The sequence below is a fragment of the Portunus trituberculatus genome, chromosome 44 (genome assembly GCF_017591435.1).
Source record: "Portunus trituberculatus isolate SZX2019 chromosome 44, ASM1759143v1, whole genome shotgun sequence".
NCBI lineage: Eukaryota > Metazoa > Arthropoda > Malacostraca > Decapoda > Portunidae > Portunus > Portunus trituberculatus.
Window position 1 is genome coordinate 250,001 of NC_059298.1, and position 17,124 is coordinate 267,124.

The window sequence follows — 17,124 nt, forward strand, 5'->3', positions numbered from 1 at the left end:
TATTTATTTTATTTTTTGTAATTCACCTCACCTCACCTCGGTTGCCTGCTGGTCACCCAGCCAGTCTTCCTCATTATGGAGCGAGCTCAGAGCTCATAGACCGATCTTCGGGTAGGACTGAGACCACAACACACTCCACACACCGGGAAAGCCAGACCACAACCCCTCGAGTTACATCCCGTACCTATTTACTGCTTGGTGAATAGGGGCTACACATTAAGAGGCTTGCCCATTTGCCTCGCTGCCTCCGGGACTTGAACCCGGCCCTCTCGATTGTGAGTCGAGTGTGCTAACCATTACACTACGCGGTGTGTGTGTGGGTGTATATTTCTGTCACAGACACCTGTTTTTCATACAAAATATAGCAGTTCCACTGCTCCACATACCTTTTCGCCGAGAAACCACCCGCTTTAGCGCTACGCCTGGCAGCGCGGCGCTCATTGCTGCTGCCAGCACACTGCGTGGGCAACCGTCAGTTATTTCTCGGCGCGTAGAGCGAGTAGACCTGCGTTTCCGCTGCTGCTTCCTTTCCTCCTCGCTTTTTTTTGCCTTCTTTTCTCCTCCTGTTTCTATGGAGGAAGATTCTAGTGATGTTCCTGTGTCTCCGGGGCTGTCTGTTCCTGTCCTGGAGGGTGTTTTGGCCAGCCATATGGACGCCCCTGCCGGTCCTGCAGTGTTTACGTCTCCTTCGCCACAGCCCACGAGGCGGATTTGCTCTAGGCCTGACTGTTCCAGGGTCTTGGGTAGTGTCCTCCATGATCCTCATTCGGTCTGTATCAAGTGCAGGGAGTTCTGCAGCCTAGGTAAGAGGTGTGATGAGTGTTCTGGCTGGAGCAAGGATAAGATTCTTACCGCCTACAAGTATCAATGCGGGTTGAGGCGCAAGCGGAGGCTAAAGCTAACTTAAAGGGTAAGTCTAAGGGCTCTCTTACCCGGTCTGGTATCAGCAGTGACACGAGCCATATGTCTGGGGATTCTAGCTCTCAGGTCTCCTCTGCTGGTTCTGTTGGAGGTGTTGCCCTTCAGGCAGGCAGTGTAATTTCTCAGGATGAGCTCACTGCTGATGATTCAGCTTCTCAGCAGGGGTCTAAGCCTCCAGTCTCTATAGATCTTTCCCTGTTTTTGGAATCCTGGCAGGAGCAACTCCTTGCTTCTGTTGACAGCCTGGTGTCTTCACGGTTGGGAGAGTTACATAACCCTGTGTCTTCCCTGGCTACTGACCCACCTCTTTCAGCTCTCCCCTCGTCCTCGGACAGAGACCTGATGAAGTTCAGTGTCCTGCCCCCCCAGAGTCCTGACGCAAAAAGGTGTGTGCAGTCACATCAAGTCAGGGGGCCAGGGGGCCGTCCGGGGGCTTGAGGTGGCTTCCAAGCGTTCTCATCCTCCTAAGGATGACGCTAGAAGGATCAAGAAGTCCCGCCCCACCTCAGTGGTGACCGGTGCCCTGGCTCCTTCCCAGGCCCGGTCGGTGGGGGGACAGGGAGAGGGTGGACCAGTGCACTGCTCCTGGCCCCTCCCCCAAGGCCCAGGGTGAGGGCCCAGGCAAGGGTGATGCTCTGCCCCTTCGCCTACCAGGTGGCTTGCCCACGCCCTTTCCACGGGCTGCCACCTATGTCCTTTCGGCCGCTAGGGGCTCAGAGTCAGCCGACCCCCCTACGTCCCACCAAACCCACTGTCTTACGCCAGAGAGGCGCCAGGACCTCCTCTCCCCTCGAGGTGTGCGCTTCCCCTCTGAGGCTGGCGTCTCCGCTCCTGGAGGCACCCTCCGGACTGCCCGTCTCCGGGGTAGTGACCTCCTCATGGATAGCACTGATAGACAGGTACTCCATGGTTCCCCCCGGCCTTCTTGTTTGGGGTGGCAGGGCCTGGCCTCCTTGTCTCCAGGACCTGCCCCATCCCTCCACATCCCCGGGGGGCTGAAGGAGCATGAGACCCAGCCCCCATCGGCCTCCATATACCATCGCATGATGGATTACATCAATTCAGTGTTTGAGGATGCGAGGGGCCAAAGGCTTGAGCAAGAGGGTCCTCGTGCGCCCGGAGCTGGTGCACCTGAGTCACAGGGAGGGCCAATTCTCCTCGCTAGGGCTCAACCCCTCCAGTTCTTCAGGGAGCAAGCCAACAATGCTTACCTGAAGGCCAATGACAGGAAGCTGGCTTCTCTTGGTTATCCTTCAGGCAGGTTTGCCAGGATGTACGCAGTATTGGACCAGGAAGGCTCAGGGAAGGCTACTGCCGTTAACCAAGACTTGCACCATGCCTTGAACTCGGACTCCCGTGAGCCGAGGGTTATCCGTGACCAGCAGGAGGTCGCCAGGATGGAGGGAGTGGTTGGTCGTTCTCTGGACGCACTCAACTACTCTTTTGGTGCTTAGGTGCCCTTCACCTACTGACGGTACCGCATCTCCCCTCACACCTGTTGGATTTAGAGGGACAGCTCTTTAAGGCTGTTCGTATGGCCTTGAATGACATCTGCCGTGATTCTACTTACGTCAATGCCAATCTTCGGGCCTGGAGAAGGGAGTCCTACATTGCCCACCTCAGACCCACCTTCTCTCAGGTGGAGAAGGGCATCCTTAGACGGTCCCCCATCTTTTCTCCTCTCCTCTTTGATGAGGCCAAGCTGCAGGAGGCATTCCAGTCTTCCAAGAGTAATGCTGCCATGACTCTCCATGAGACTGCTCTCAGGGCCCTGGCTCGTCCACGTCCGGCCACCGGTACTCCCTTGGTGGAGCGCGGTTCTCATCTTCCTGCCCCCTCAGCCTCGAGGCCTCCGGCTGCTCCTCCCCGGCGAGCACAAGTTCGCCCTCGTCTTGGGAATCCTCGGGGTGGATCTTCCGGACCGCTCTCTGCCCACCCTAGTGGGCAGTCAGGAGGACGGAGGGGTAAGCCCTTTCGGAAATGACAGTCTTTCTCACCATGGGGTGGTGGGGGGCTGTCTGGCCCTTTGCTGGGAAGGTTGGCTCAAGATCGGGGCAGAGGAATGGGTCCTCAGCGTTCTGTGGGAAGGCTACCAGATCCCCTTCTCTTCCCCTCCACCCCTGACCACTCTTTTTGAGGATCGCAGGGGTTATGCCCCAGGGTCACCCAAGGGTCTCGCCCTCGAGATGGAGCTCCAGCGTCTCAGGACAAAAGGGGCAATAGAGGAAGCGCCTCCCTCCCCAGGTTTCTACAGCCATGTGTTTGTCGTTCCAAAGGCCACAGGCGGGTTCCGCCCATCATCGACCTCTCCTCCTCAACAAGTACGTCGTCACCACCAAATTCAGGATGGAGACTGTCCGGACGGTAATGTCGGCCATCCGACAGGACGACTGGATGGTGTCACTGGACCTTCAGGACGCATATCTTCAGGTGCCCATTCATCCCCACAGCCGTCAGTTCCTGCGCTTTGTGTGGGAGGGGTACCACTTTCAGTTTCGAGTCCTCTGCTTCGGTCTCTCCACTGCTCCGCAGGTTTTCACTCGTCTGATGGCTCCTGTCTCGGCGGAGTTCCATCGTCGGGCTTCCGCATCCTTCGCTACCTCGACGACTGGTTGGTACTGGCCTCTTCAGCGGTAGAAGCTCGACACGCCACAGCTTGTCTGCTCAGGCTCTGCTCGGACCTGGGCATCCGAGTAAATTGGGAGAAGTCATCCCTGACCCCTGCACAGGAGAAGACCTTCCTCGGGATGGTGATTCGCTCCCCTCTTTTGAGGGTTTTCCCGACCCAGGGGAGGATTCGAGGCCTCCAGGATTTACTCCGCTCCTTCCTCAGTTGCCCGTCCCCCAGCGGAGCACTGGTTGAGACTTCTGGGGCACATGTCTTCCCTCATACATCTAGTGCCGGGATCCAGGAGGCGGACGCGTCTCCTGCAGATCCAACTGAACCAGCAATGGGACAGGTGGTCGATGCTAGACGACCATCCGGTCAGCTGGGACAGTGCTTCACGTCAGGACCTGGAATGGTGGCTGGAGGACGAGAACTTGGGGCAGGGTCAGCCTCTTCAGGTTGCCATTCCGGACCACCTTCTCTACACGGATGCCTCTACAGTCGGCTGGGGTGCGTCGCTCCTCCAGGCTTCTGTGAGTGGCCTGTGGAACATCCAGGAACAGACGCTCCACGTGAACGTTTTAGAACTCCGTGCGATCCGCCTCGGCCTCCAGCACTTCACGGAGGTGGTGAGGGGCTCAGTTGTCGCTGTCTTCTCGGACAACACCACGGCCCTCGCTTACCTGCACAGGGAGGGGTACTCACTCTATCCTTCTCAACCTCGAGGCACGCCAGGTCCTCGACTGGGCAGAAGCGCATGCAGTGTCGATCTTGCCCCAGTTTGTGAGGGGCTCAGTCAATGTGGTGGCCGACTGCCTCAGCCGCCGACACCAATCCCTGTCCACAGAGTGGACCTTACATATGGATGTTTGTCACCTGCTGTGGCGGGTCTGGGGCTACCCGACAGTCGACCTGTTCGCCACTCGTCTCAATTACCGGATTCCGAACTTTGTGTCCCCCTTTCAGGATCCGGCGGCCATCGCCACAGACGCCTTCCTCTACAATTGGGACAACCAGGATCTGTACGCCTTTCCACCCTTCCCCCTCATCAGGAGAGTTCTCAACAAGCTCCGGGCTTCCCGGAACACCGTCTCATCCTCATAGCCCCTTACTGGCCTCAGAAGGAATGGTTTCCAGATCTGTTGGCGGCATCGGTGGAGCCTCCCCGCCGCCTCCCTCTTCGCAAAGATCTATTGAGACAGCCACACATCCACAAGTTCCACATCGGTCTCCCCGGGCTTCAGCTGACAGGGTGGAGACTATCCAGCGCTTTCTGAGGCACAGGGGTTTCTCCTCTAAGGTGGCCCAGTTCTTATCTCACGACAAGAGGCCTTCCTCTGCTTCCAACTATCAGCACAAGTGGAAGGTGTACAGGAAGTGGTGCAAAGATCACGGCCACACTGTCTCCAATCCCACGGTCCAAAAGGTCGCAGATTTTCTCGTTCACCTGCGCCAGGATTGCAATCTCTACCTCTGCCATTAAGGGTTATAAGGCCATGCTGAATGGAGTCTTTGCAATCAGGGGCGTGGACCTCAACAATGACCGGGTGTTGAGTGCTATTGTCAAGGCGTGCTCTTCTCAACCCCGCAGACCTACTAGGAATCTTAGTCCTTCCTGGAACCTGGATGTAGTTCTTCGCTACCTGTCCAAGGCCCCCTTCGAGCCCCTTCGGCTCTCGTCCTCCAGGGACCTGACCAGGAAGACTCTTTTCTCCTGGCATTAGCTACAGCGCAGAGGATAGGGAGATCCAGGCCCTCTCCTCCCGGACTAGCTGGCAAGGACAGGATCTTATGGTCTGCTATCTCCTGAGTTCATTGCTAAGACGGATACGGAGTTCACAGCACGCCCGGAATTCCGTATTAAGAGCCTTACTTCCATTCTCGGTTCCATGGATGAGGAGCGCTTTTTGTGCCCTGTTCGGGCTCTCTGCCACTACTTACAACGGACTGCTTCAGAGACAAGGCCCAGGAATCTGTTTGTTGCAGTTAAACGCCCTTCTCGACCTATGTCGAAAGCGGCCATCTCATACTTCCTCAGGGATACCATCAAGTCTGCCCATGAGGCTATTTCTGACTCTGTCTGCCTCGAGGTCAATGCCCGTGCCCATGACATCCGTGGCATTGCTGCCTCCATGCTCCTCTGGGAAAACTGCTCGGTTCCGACCATCCTGAAGGCAGCACGCTGGAGGACTCACTCGGTCTTTGCCGACCATTATCTCCGCGATATAGTGCGGAAGGAAGGCGACGTTTTTTCCCTGGGTCCAGTTGTTGCAGCCGGTCACATTGTGGGCTGACAACTACCACAAGGTCCTCCTTGCTCTGGGGTAACGCTTCGGCTCCCTCAGGTGAACACCCCAGTGCTCACTTACACTGCTCGTCTTAGTTGATTGGGTCAGTAGCCGGGTTCTCTCCTCTGCGTCAGGGTATTGAGCACGCTCCTGGAACACTCATCCCCTGACCCCTAAGGCCTGCTCCCTTTTAGACACACGGGTTAGGAGGACCTCCCAAACCCTCAGCCGAGCCTGCTGGCACCGCTATGCTGCCCGGCCTCAGCCAAGAGGTTAGTGTCTACATATGGACAGTTTGTTTTCACCCTCTACGCCTGGCACTTTCTTCTGACTCCCGCCTCCTTCAATGTTGGAGTCTGCTACATTTTGTATGAAAAACAGGTGTCTGTGACAGAAATCTAATTTTTAATACTAAAATTGATTTCTTCACTTACCTGTTTTTCATACAAAACTTCACTGCCCTCCCTTCCTCCCCCAGTCAGGTTCTCTCCCTTGAGAAATAACTGACGGTTGCCCACGCAGTGTGCTGGCAGCAGCAATGAGCGCCGCGCTGCCAGGCGCAGCGCTAAAGCGGGTGGTTTCTCGGTGAAAAGGTATGTGGAGCAGTGGAACTGCTATAATTTGTATGAAAAACAGGTAAGTGAAGAAATCAATTTTAGTATTAAAAATTAGATGTTAATGTACCTCCACATTCAGTTCTGTAGCTGCCATCAACATTGAGCACTACTGAAAAAGTTAAAGGAGTTTGCATATGATAAGTATTGTGGACCTTGCCAGAATAAATATGAAGATCTTAGCCTTCATTGTCAGTGTGACATATGTCAGATTTAGGTTGGTTTGAAAAAGATCATGAAAGGGTAGCGAATGTTTTTGATATTGCTGATTCTAACATTATTTTTCTTCACATTTTCTGATGCTTCTCCGTAATCCTCCTCTAGTGTACATAACGTATCCTATGTAGTGGTGATGCCTGAGTGAAACTATGTGTAAAGGGCAATACAAGCTTTGCTGACATTATATCTTACCTGCAGATGAATGATGCTGACCGTACCAGCATACATGAAGCTATGGAACAGCAGAGCATCTCCATCTCCAAGGCTGGCATTGTCACCTCATTGCAAGCCCGCTGTGCTGTGATGGCTGCAGCAAATCCTATTGGAGGCAGATATGATCCATCAATGACCTTTGCTGAAAATGTAAGGCTGAAAGTATTATGCCTAATAAACCACTTGTCACTACCACTTATCACTAACATAACTATACATGTGAACATAACACTCATCAATCATCACAGCAAAGTATCCCTAGTGCGTACATAACACTCATCAATCATCACAGCAAAGTATCTCTAGCGTGTACATAACACTCATCAATCATCACAGCAAAGTATCCCTAGTGCATAACACAGCTAACTAATCAACATAATAACAAACAATTAAATCTTACCGTCGGCCGATGAATTCTCTCCAATCCATTACCCGGCTTGTACCACACCCCACTCTGGCCACCACGGCCGTGTCCCACCAAAACCAAGAGGCGACTGTGTCTTTGTACTGCACCGCATCGCTGACCAAACCTACTTACAGAACATATAAACCCGAATCGAAACAGCAAACAAACCCATTCAAATCCTTCCAACACTAAACAGTACCAACCTTAATTCATAATTATACCAGTATAAATGAGAACATTGTATCATGTTAATGATACAATATATATATATATATATATATATATATATATATATATATATATATATATATATATATATATATACACACACACACACACACAGAGCCCGGTAGCTCAGTGGTTAGAGCGCTGGCTTCACAAGCCAGATGACCGGGGTTCGATTCCCCGGCCGGGTGGAGATATTTGGGTGTGTCTCCTTTCACCTGTAGCCCCTGTTCACCTAGCAGTGAGTAGGTACGGGATGTAAATCGAGGAGTTGTGACCTTGTTGTCCTGGTGTGTGGTGTGTGCCTGGTCTCAGACCTATCCCAAGATCGGAAATAATGAGCTCTGAGCTCGTTCCGTAGGGTAACGTCTGGCTGTCTCGTCAGAGACTGCAGCAGATCAAACAGTGAATTACACACACACACACACACACACACACACACACACACACACACAGTTTTGGAGTTCAAGGTGATAGATGAAGAGAAATCTAGAAGAAATGAAGAATATAAAGTGGGAAGATGGAATTATGCCAAGACAGATTTTGGAAACCTAAAGAAATTCTTTCAAGAGACAAATTGGATGAAATTCAAGAGTGCTAAGGGAGCAAATGAAAAGTGGAAGGAATTTATAGAAATATACAAAGAAGGTGAGAAAAAATTTGTACCAATAAGACAACATAGAGAAGTTGGAAAGCAGGACTGGTTTAACGATAGATGTGAAAAGGCTAGAACAAGAAAAGAGGATGCATGGAAGAGGTGGAGAAGGAAAAGACGGATTAAGCAGTGGGAAAGTTACAAAAGAGCAAGAAATGAATATGTGTTGATTAGAAGAGAAGAAAGAAAGAAACAAGAAAAGGATATAATTGATAAATGTAAAGACCAACCAAGGCTTTTTTACAGACATGTGAACAACAACATCAAAAATAGAGAAAGTATTGAAAGTTTAGAAGTAAATGGAGTATGCAGTGAAGATCCCAGGGAAATGGCAGAGGCTATGAATGGATGCTTTCGGAAGGTATTCACAAAGGAGACTGCTTTTGACAAACCACTGGTAATGGAACAGAAAGGGATTATGAAGGAGTTTCAAGTAACTGTGGAGGAGATCAAGAATATGATGGGGAGTTTAGAAGTGAGAAAAGCTGTGGGACCTGATGGGGTATCAGGATGGATTTTAAGAGAATGCAGGGAGCAACTGGCAGAAAAAGTTTGTGAAGTAATTGATACCTCATTAAGGGAAGGTGTAGTGCCCCAAGACTGGAAAAGAGCTAACATTGTCCCAATGTGTGAGAGGGTGGTGAAGAATAGATGGACAGACTTCTTGGAGAAAAATGACATTCTTTGTGAGTGTCAATTTGGTTTTAGAAAAGGGCGTTCATGCACGACAAACCTGATATGTTACTATTCGAGGGTGATAGATGTAATACAGGAAAGAGATGGTTGGGCTGATGGAATATATCTGGATTTAAAAAAGGCCTTTGATAAGGTACCACACCAGAGACTGATCTGGAAACTTGAAATGGTAGGAGGAGTGCATGGCAGTTTACTAAAATGGATGGAAGACTTTTTGGTAGGAAGAGAAATGAGAACAATAATTAAGGACAGACCATCAGAATGGGGCTTGGTGGAGAGTGGAGTTCCACAGGGATCAGTATTGGCACCAGTAATGTTCGCGGTCTACATGAATGACATGGTGGATGGGGTGTCCAGTTATGTGAGCCTATTTGCAGACGATGCAAAATTGTTAAGAAAAGTGAGATGTGACAAAGATTGCGAACTACTCCAGGAAGACTTGGACAGAATATGGAAATGGAGCTGTACATGGCAAATGGAGTTCAACACGACAAAATGCAAGAAAATAGAGTTTGGCAAGAGTGAAAAAGAATCAGGAGTATGTACAAGATAGGAAATGAAGACATAAAACCAGTCATGAAGAAAAAGACCTTGGGGTGACAATTACCAATGACCTATCGCCAGAGAGACATATAAACAAAATAATTGGAGAAGTATTGAACTTATTGAGGAACATAAGAGTGGCGTTTGTATATTTAGATGAAGAAATGATGAAGAAAATAATTACTGCAATGATAAGACCGAGGCTTGAATATGCAACAATACAGTGGGCTCGAACTTAAAGAAACACATAAGGAAACTAGAGAAAGTACAGAGGGCTGCAACAAAATGGTGCCTGACTTAAGAGATTTGACTTATGAAGACAGACTGAAAAGAATGCAACTTCCGACCCTGGAAAACAGAAGAGAAAGGGAGACCTGATAGCAATATACAGAGTGATGATTGGCATGGAAAAAATGGATAGGGAAGATCTGTGTATGTGGAATGAAAGAATGTCGAGAGGGCATGGGAAAAACTAAAATGGCCACTTATAGGAGAGATGTGAAAAAATATAGCTTCCCTCATAGAAGGGTGGAAGCATGGAATAGTTTAGACGTGGAAGTGGTCAACGCAAGGAATATTCATGATTTTAAGAAAAAGCTGGACATTAATAGATATGGAGACGGGACAACACGAGCATAGCTCTTTTCCCGTATGTTACAATTAGGTAAATACACACACACACACACAGGGGTAACGTCTGGCTGTCTAGTCAGAGACTGCAGCAGATCAAACAAACTATTCAAGATGGATATCTTGGTATGAAACCTCTGTGCTCTGTTTGTTGGGTTGGTAAATAGAGAGCAAGTTATGCTTTTGTAAATTTGATCTCAGAAATCTTATAATACAGGATCTCACATTGCAGGGAAAACTGGATTGCAAAAGTATAGAAATGGTGTGAGAGATAGCAATTATTGATTCTAATGGGATGATTATTAGAATGTACATTTGTACAAGTGCAAGACTAGTGTTTGAGGTCATATTGTAGATAACAAATAATCTCTTGTATTTATGAATAAAGAGCTACCATATTTCTTATCTGTGGTTTTGGTAATGATGAGGTTGTAGATGGCAAGCTGGTGACTTGGTTTATAGAGATTATGCAAATTGTCATGAAATTAAGATTGATGTGTAGGTGCAAAGGTTCAGAATCTTGATATTTGTTGCTTTCTTCCTTAGGTTGATCTATCGGAGCCCATTCTTTCCCGTTTTGACATCCTGTGTGTGGTGCGTGACATTGTGGACCCACTCCAGGATGAACACTTGGCACGTTTTGTTGTTGGTTCACATGTCCGCCATCACCCACTGGCTACTGCTGCTGATGTGGCTGCGTTTCCATCGGTAACTCTTTGCTTTAGTATATATTTGATAGCTTGATGCTTTCATAAACTTATCCATAATTTGTTTACTTATATTACTATATTTTTTTGAACACCATTTTATGCCAGTCTGTATTTAGTGCTTTGTTTAACCTACCAATACCCTGGCTAATCTATTTTCACTTCATTCCATCAATGTATTTGCTAGTCATGTATAAGAGGAGGTAGTAGACACCTACCGAAACAATAACTTACTCCCAATGAGATCTAATAGCACTAGTTTAGGAGGTGCTGTGAACCTTCCATTAAAGCTAGTGGTGATCTCGTTGAATGTTTCCCTTTGTGTCTCACAACTCAAGGGGGTAGTCACAGCCTACCCTCTAAAGACAGCTCTCCTTCTTCACACAAAACTACATGCACTTACCACACATACACCCTTCACTCCAAATCAAAATTTAAAAGAAAAATGGGACTCTCCTGTTGAAGACCACAAATGCCTTGACACCTCCCTCAACTTTTTCTACATTAACTTCTGCAACATTCACGGTCTTAGATCTAATTTTCAATCTGTGGAACACCACCTCTCCTCTACTAAACCTCATCTTCTTTTCCTCACCGAAACACAGCTGTCTGAGGCAACAGACAGTAGCCCCTTCTCTGTTCCCTCCTACTTTTTCTATTCTCATTTTCATTCCAAAGCTGGATGTTGCGGTTATGTACGCAACGACTTAACTTGCTCTCGTGCCCACACTCATGAGTCTTCCGAATTTTCCACCATCTGGCTACGACTTAACAGTCACTCTCAAACTAAATTCATCTGTGCTGTTTATCTCTCCCCTAACTCTTCTGACTATAGTAATTTCTTCGACTACTTAACTTCTTAAGTGGAGCACATTCTGTCCCTCTACCCTTTCGCTGAGATTTCCATTCTTGGAGATTTCAAGGTTCACCACCAGCTTTGGCCTTCCTCTCCCTTCACTGACCACCCTGGTGAACTAGCCTTCAACTTTGCTATCCTCCATGACCTAGAGCAACTGGTGCAGCACCCTACTCGTATTCCTGACCGTCTTGGAGACACGCCCAACATTCTTGATCTCTTCCTCACCTCTAACCCTTCTGCTTATGCTGTCACCCTTTCATCTCTGTTAGGCTCCTCCGATCACAATCTCATTTCTGTATCTTGTCCTATTTTTCCAATCCCTCCGCAGGATCCCCCAAAGCGAAGGTGCCTCTGGCGTTTTGCCTCTGCCAGTTGGGGGGACCTGAGGAGATATTATGCTGATTTTCCCTGGAATGATTATTGCTTCCGTGTCAGAGACCCATCTCTTTGTGCTGAACGCATAACAGAGGTGTTAGTATCTGGCATGGAGGCGTACATTCCTCATTCTTTTCTCAACCTAAACCTTCTAAACCTTGGTTTAACTCAGCCTGTTCTCGTGCTATACATGATAGAGAGGTTGTCCACAAAAGGTACTTGAGCCTTCCATCTCCTGAATCTCATGCACTTTATATCTCTGCCCGGAATCATGCCAAGTCTGTTCTTCAACTTGCCAAACACTCTTTCATAAATAGGAAATGTCAAAATCTTTCAAACTCAAACTCTCCTCGTGACTTCTGGCATCTAGCCAAAAACATCTTAAATAACTTCACTTCTTCATCTTTCCCTCCTTTATTTCATCCTGATGGCACCACTGCCATCTCTTCTGTCTCTAAAGCTGAACTCTTTTCTCAAACCTTTGCTCACAACTCCACCTTGGACGATTCTGGGCTTGTCCCTCCCTCTCCTCCTCCCTCTGACTATTTCATGTCTACAATCAAAATTCTTCGTAATGATGTTTTCCATGCCCTTGCTGGCCTAAATCATCGGAAGGCTTACAGACCTGATGGGGTCCCTCCTATTGTTCTCAAAAACTGTGCTTCTGTGCTTGCACCTTGCCTGGCCAAACTCTTCCAACTTTGTCTATTGACTTCTACCTTTCCTTCCTGCTGGAAGTTCGCCTACATTCAGCCTGTTCCTAAAAAGGGTGACCGTTCTAATCCCTCAAACTACCATCCTATAGCTTTAATCTCTTGCTTGTCTAAAGTTTTTGAATCTATCCTGAATAGGAAGATTCTCAAACATCTGTCACTTCACAATCTTCTGTCTGATCGCCAGTATGGCTTCTGTCAAGGTCGCTCTACTGGTGATCTTCTGGCTTTCCTTACTGAGTCTTGGTCATCCTCTTTCAGAGATTTCGGTGAAACTTTTGCTGTTGCGTTAGACATATGAAAAGCTTTTGATAGAGTCTGGCATAAAGCTTTGATTTCAAAACTGCCCTCTTATGGCTTCTATCCTTCTCTCTGCAACTTTATCTCAAGTTTCCTTTCCGACCGCTCTATTGCTGCTGTGGTAGATGGCTACTGTTCATCTCCTAAACCTATTAATAGTGGTGTTCCTCAGGGTTCTGTCCTGTCACCCACTCTCTTTCTATTATTCATTAATGACCTTCTTAACCAAACTTCTTGCCCTATCCACTCCTACGCTGATGATACCACCCTACATCTTTCCATGTTCTTTCAGAGACGTCCAACCCTTCAGGAAATTAACAGATCACGCGGGGACGCCACGGAACGCCTGACTTCCGATCTTTCTAAAATTTCCGATTGGGGCAGAGAAAATCTAGTAGTTTTCAATGCCTCAAAAACTCAATTCCTCCATCTATCAACTCGACACAACCTTCCAGACAACTATCCCCTCTTCTTCAATGACACTCAACTGTCTTCCTCTTCCACAATGAATATCCTCGGTCTGTCCTTTGCTCATAATCTTAACTGGAAATTTCACATCTCATCTCTTGCTAAAACAGCTTCTATGAAGTTAGGTGTTCTGAGGCGTCTCCACCAGTTTTCTCGCCCTCCAACTGCTTACTCTGTATAAGGGCCTTATCCGTCCCTGTATGGAGTACTCTTCGCATGTTTGGTGGGGTTCCAGTCACACAGCTTTGCTTGATAGGGTGGAATCGAAAGCTCTTCGTCTCATCAACTCCCCTCCTCTGACTAACTGTCTTCACTCTTTCTCACCGCCGAAATGTTGCATCCCTTTCTATATTTTATCGCTATTTTCATGGTAACTGTTCTACTGATCTTGCTAACTGCTTGACTTCCCTCCTCCTGCGGCCACGCTGCACAAGGCTTTCTTCTTCCTCTCATCCCTATTCTGTCCAACTCTCTAATGCAAGAGTTAACCAGTACGCTCAATCATTCATCCCTTTCACTGGTAAACTCTGGAACTCCCTCCCTGCATCTGTATTTCCAAATTCCTACAACTTGTCTTCTTTTAAGAGGGAGGTATGGAGGCATTTGCTCCCCTAATTCTGGCTGATGGTTTTGGCACTTTTTCTACTCTTTGGAGAGCCAGCACTCAAGTGGGCCTTTTTCTAACTTTTTTTTTTTTTTTTTTTTTTTTTTTGCCCTTGGCTGGACCTCTTCCCTACGTAAAAAAAAAAAAAAAACTGTTTTATTCTTTTCATACATAGCCACAAAGCAGTTGCCAGGAGAGAACGATTTTTATCTGTTTATTATTGCTAAATATTCGGTCTTTTGTCACTTTATATTTACATTTAATTTTTTTAATTGTACCGCCATCAAATTTGACATCCAAAGAATTCTAATGGTATAGGTGTAGACTATTTCTTTTATCCAGTTATCTCTCTCTCTCTCTCTCTCTCTCTCTCTCTCTCTCTCTCTCTCTCTCTCTCTCTCTCTCTCTCTCTCTCTCTCTCTCTCTCTCTCTCTCTCTCTCTCTCTCTCTCTCTCTTTTATTTATACCAATTTACATAGATATACAGAGTTTTGTACATTATACATTACATACTTTCGTACAATATTAGGCTAAAGAAGTCACAGTTAATGCCTTCTATCCAAAAGCCTGCCTCTGTCTATCTGTTCGTAGCAGCCACTCATTCACTGTACACTTGAACTGCTGCGTGGACCAGCAGCCCTCTACACTCACTTGCACAGCAACAAAAGCGTTCCACAAGCCGATATACATGTTGAGGAACTGCCTTTGTTGGTGCCACGTTCTGCACCTGGGCTGGAGCAGCTCCCCAGGGGCACGGATGACGGTTCTGGTGGCAATCTCGGCCTGTCGGGCAGGCTGCTGGAGTTCATGCAGGTGAGCCACCCTCTGCTGCTGCACTTTGAACATGACGGTGAGGCCTGCCACGTCCCGCCGGTGTTGGAGGGTGTGCAGTGTAGGGTGGAAGCCGAGCTCACTCTCCCTGATGAGCCTCGCCACTCGGTCCTGAACCTTGTCCAGGAGAGCGAGATGTTTGCTTGTCGCGCCGCCCCAGGCAAGGCAGGCGTATTCCAAGGAGGAGCGGACCTACGACTTGTAGAGCAACTCCAGTCCTTTAGCGTCCAGAAGGTATGAGATTCTCCTCAGGGATGCCAGCTTCCCTGAGGCCTCTCTAGCTAGTCGCTCCAAGTGGGTCCTGAAAGTTAACTTACGGTCGTAAGTTACCCCCAGCACCTCCACCTCCTCCCGCGGCGTCAGTGTCTCCCCGTTGAAGGCGAGGCGCAGGGCTTCACTCGTCCTGGTGATGCTTAGCAGCTGGGTTTTGTGAGCAGCAAACTTAACTTGCCACTTCCTTCCCCAGGCTGCGATGCGGCTCAAGGTGGCGTTGATGTCACAGGTGGCTGCAGCTTCCTCCTCCAGTCCGTAGCTGTGGGATAGTGTTATATCATCTGCAAACGCCTTCGCTGCAGGAACGAGGTGTAGCAGATCATTGATATACACACTCCACAGCAAAGGGCCGAGGCAGCTCCCTTGAGGAACGCCTCCCCTTATGGGCTGTGGTTTTGATTCCCGCCCATTGATAATTACTTTGAGGTGCCTGGCTCTCAAGTAATTTTCTAGGAGCTGGAGGAGTGCTCCATCCACGCCTACAGCGCGGAGCTTGGTGATGAGCGTTGCATGCCAAACTCTGCCAAACGCAGCTTCGATATCAAGAGCCACTACTGCTGTGGCCTTGCCTTGGTCTAGGCCCTAGGGCCTCACTCCACTTCGTGGAGAGGAGCAGGTGCAGGTCTGCTGCCGACCTCCCTTGCCTGAACCCAAACTGCCTGTTGCTCAGCAGGTGGTGGCGCTCGAGATGCTGCGTCACTCGTGAGGCCACAATTGTTTCCAGCACTTTGCTCAGCACAGGCAGCAAGGACACGGGTCTGTAATTTTTTGCCTCTGCCTTGGAGTTCTTCTTGTGAAGAGGCACCACACTGCTCCCTTTCCACATTTCAGGCCATGTGGAGGTGGCGAGGCAGTGATTGAAGAGGGAAATGAGGGGGTGTGCCAGCTCAGCAGCACACTGGCGTAGAATGCGCGGGCTGATGTCCTGAGGCCCCATAGCTTTGTTCTCATCCAAACTTTCGAGAATCGCTCGCACTTCCACTTCACTTGTTATCACTTTCACTAGTGTCTCTTTCACTATTTGAGGCAGCAGCGGAGAGGGTCTTTCGGGGTCGGGGATGCACATCTTTTCAGCGAAGTGCTTGGCCAGGAGGTCTGCCTTGTCACTTGCACTGTGGGCGAAGCTGCCGTCTGCCTGGTGGAGTGCAGGGACGGAGGTGCCCCGCGACTCACCCTGCTTGTCTTTGACAAGGCTCCGCCACTGCTTGCAGCCAACCTGGCCTCCCCTTAGTTTGTTTTTCAGGTTCGCCCTCCACTGCTCTATAGCCCATGCTTGCGTGGCATTCATATGCCCTGTTGCCGCTTGGTGCCTCAGCCTGTTTCTGGCCGTTGGGTGCCTCTTGAGAGCACGCCAGGCTTTGTATTTGGCATCTGACGTGGCAACGCAAGCAGGACCAAACCAAGGCTGATCTGATGCCTTTGTTTTATGGACCGAGTGCGGCACCCAGCAGACCTGCATGTTGTGAAGCAGCTCGGTGAGTTGCCTCACCTGCTGGTTGGCGTCGCCACGCAGCACTCCTCCCCACTCTGTAGTCCTCAGTGCGGCACGAAAGGCGTCCCAGTCGGCAGCCTCCCAGCTCCAGAGGGTTCGTTCGAAGCTCTCCCCTCCCCCCCTCTCTCTCTCTCTCTCTCTCTCTCTCTCTCTCTCTCTCTCTCTCTCTCTCTCTCTCTCTCTCTCTCTCTCTCTCTCCCTCCCTCTCCTCCTCTCTCTCTCTCTCTCTCTCTCTCTCTCTCTCTCTCTCTCTCTCTCTCTCTCTCTCTCTCTCTCTCTCTCTCTCTCTCTCTCTCTCTCTCTCTCTCTCTCTCTCTCTCTCTCTCTCTCTCTCTCTCTCTCTCTCTCTCTCTCTCTCTCTCTCTCTCTCTCTCTCTCTCTCTCTCTCTCTCTCTCTCTCTCTCTCTCTCTCTCTCTCTCTCTCTCTCTCTCTCTCTCTCTCTCTCTCTCTCTCTCTCTCTCTCTCTCTCTCTCTCTCTCTCTC

The 17,124-nt window shown here is 49.0% G+C and overlaps 1 protein-coding gene across 1 annotated transcript in view; it reads left to right on the forward strand.

The window, feature by feature from the left end:
• Positions 1-17,124, forward strand: part of LOC123518795 (DNA replication licensing factor mcm2-like) — a 35,216-nt gene that overhangs the window by 8,873 nt on the left and 9,219 nt on the right. Inside the window, exons 11-12 of the mRNA XM_045279798.1 lie at positions 6,849-7,013; positions 10,565-10,726. Of these exons, the coding sequence (XP_045135733.1) occupies positions 6,849-7,013; positions 10,565-10,726 (327 nt within the window). The remainder of the gene's footprint in view (positions 1-6,848; positions 7,014-10,564; positions 10,727-17,124) is intronic.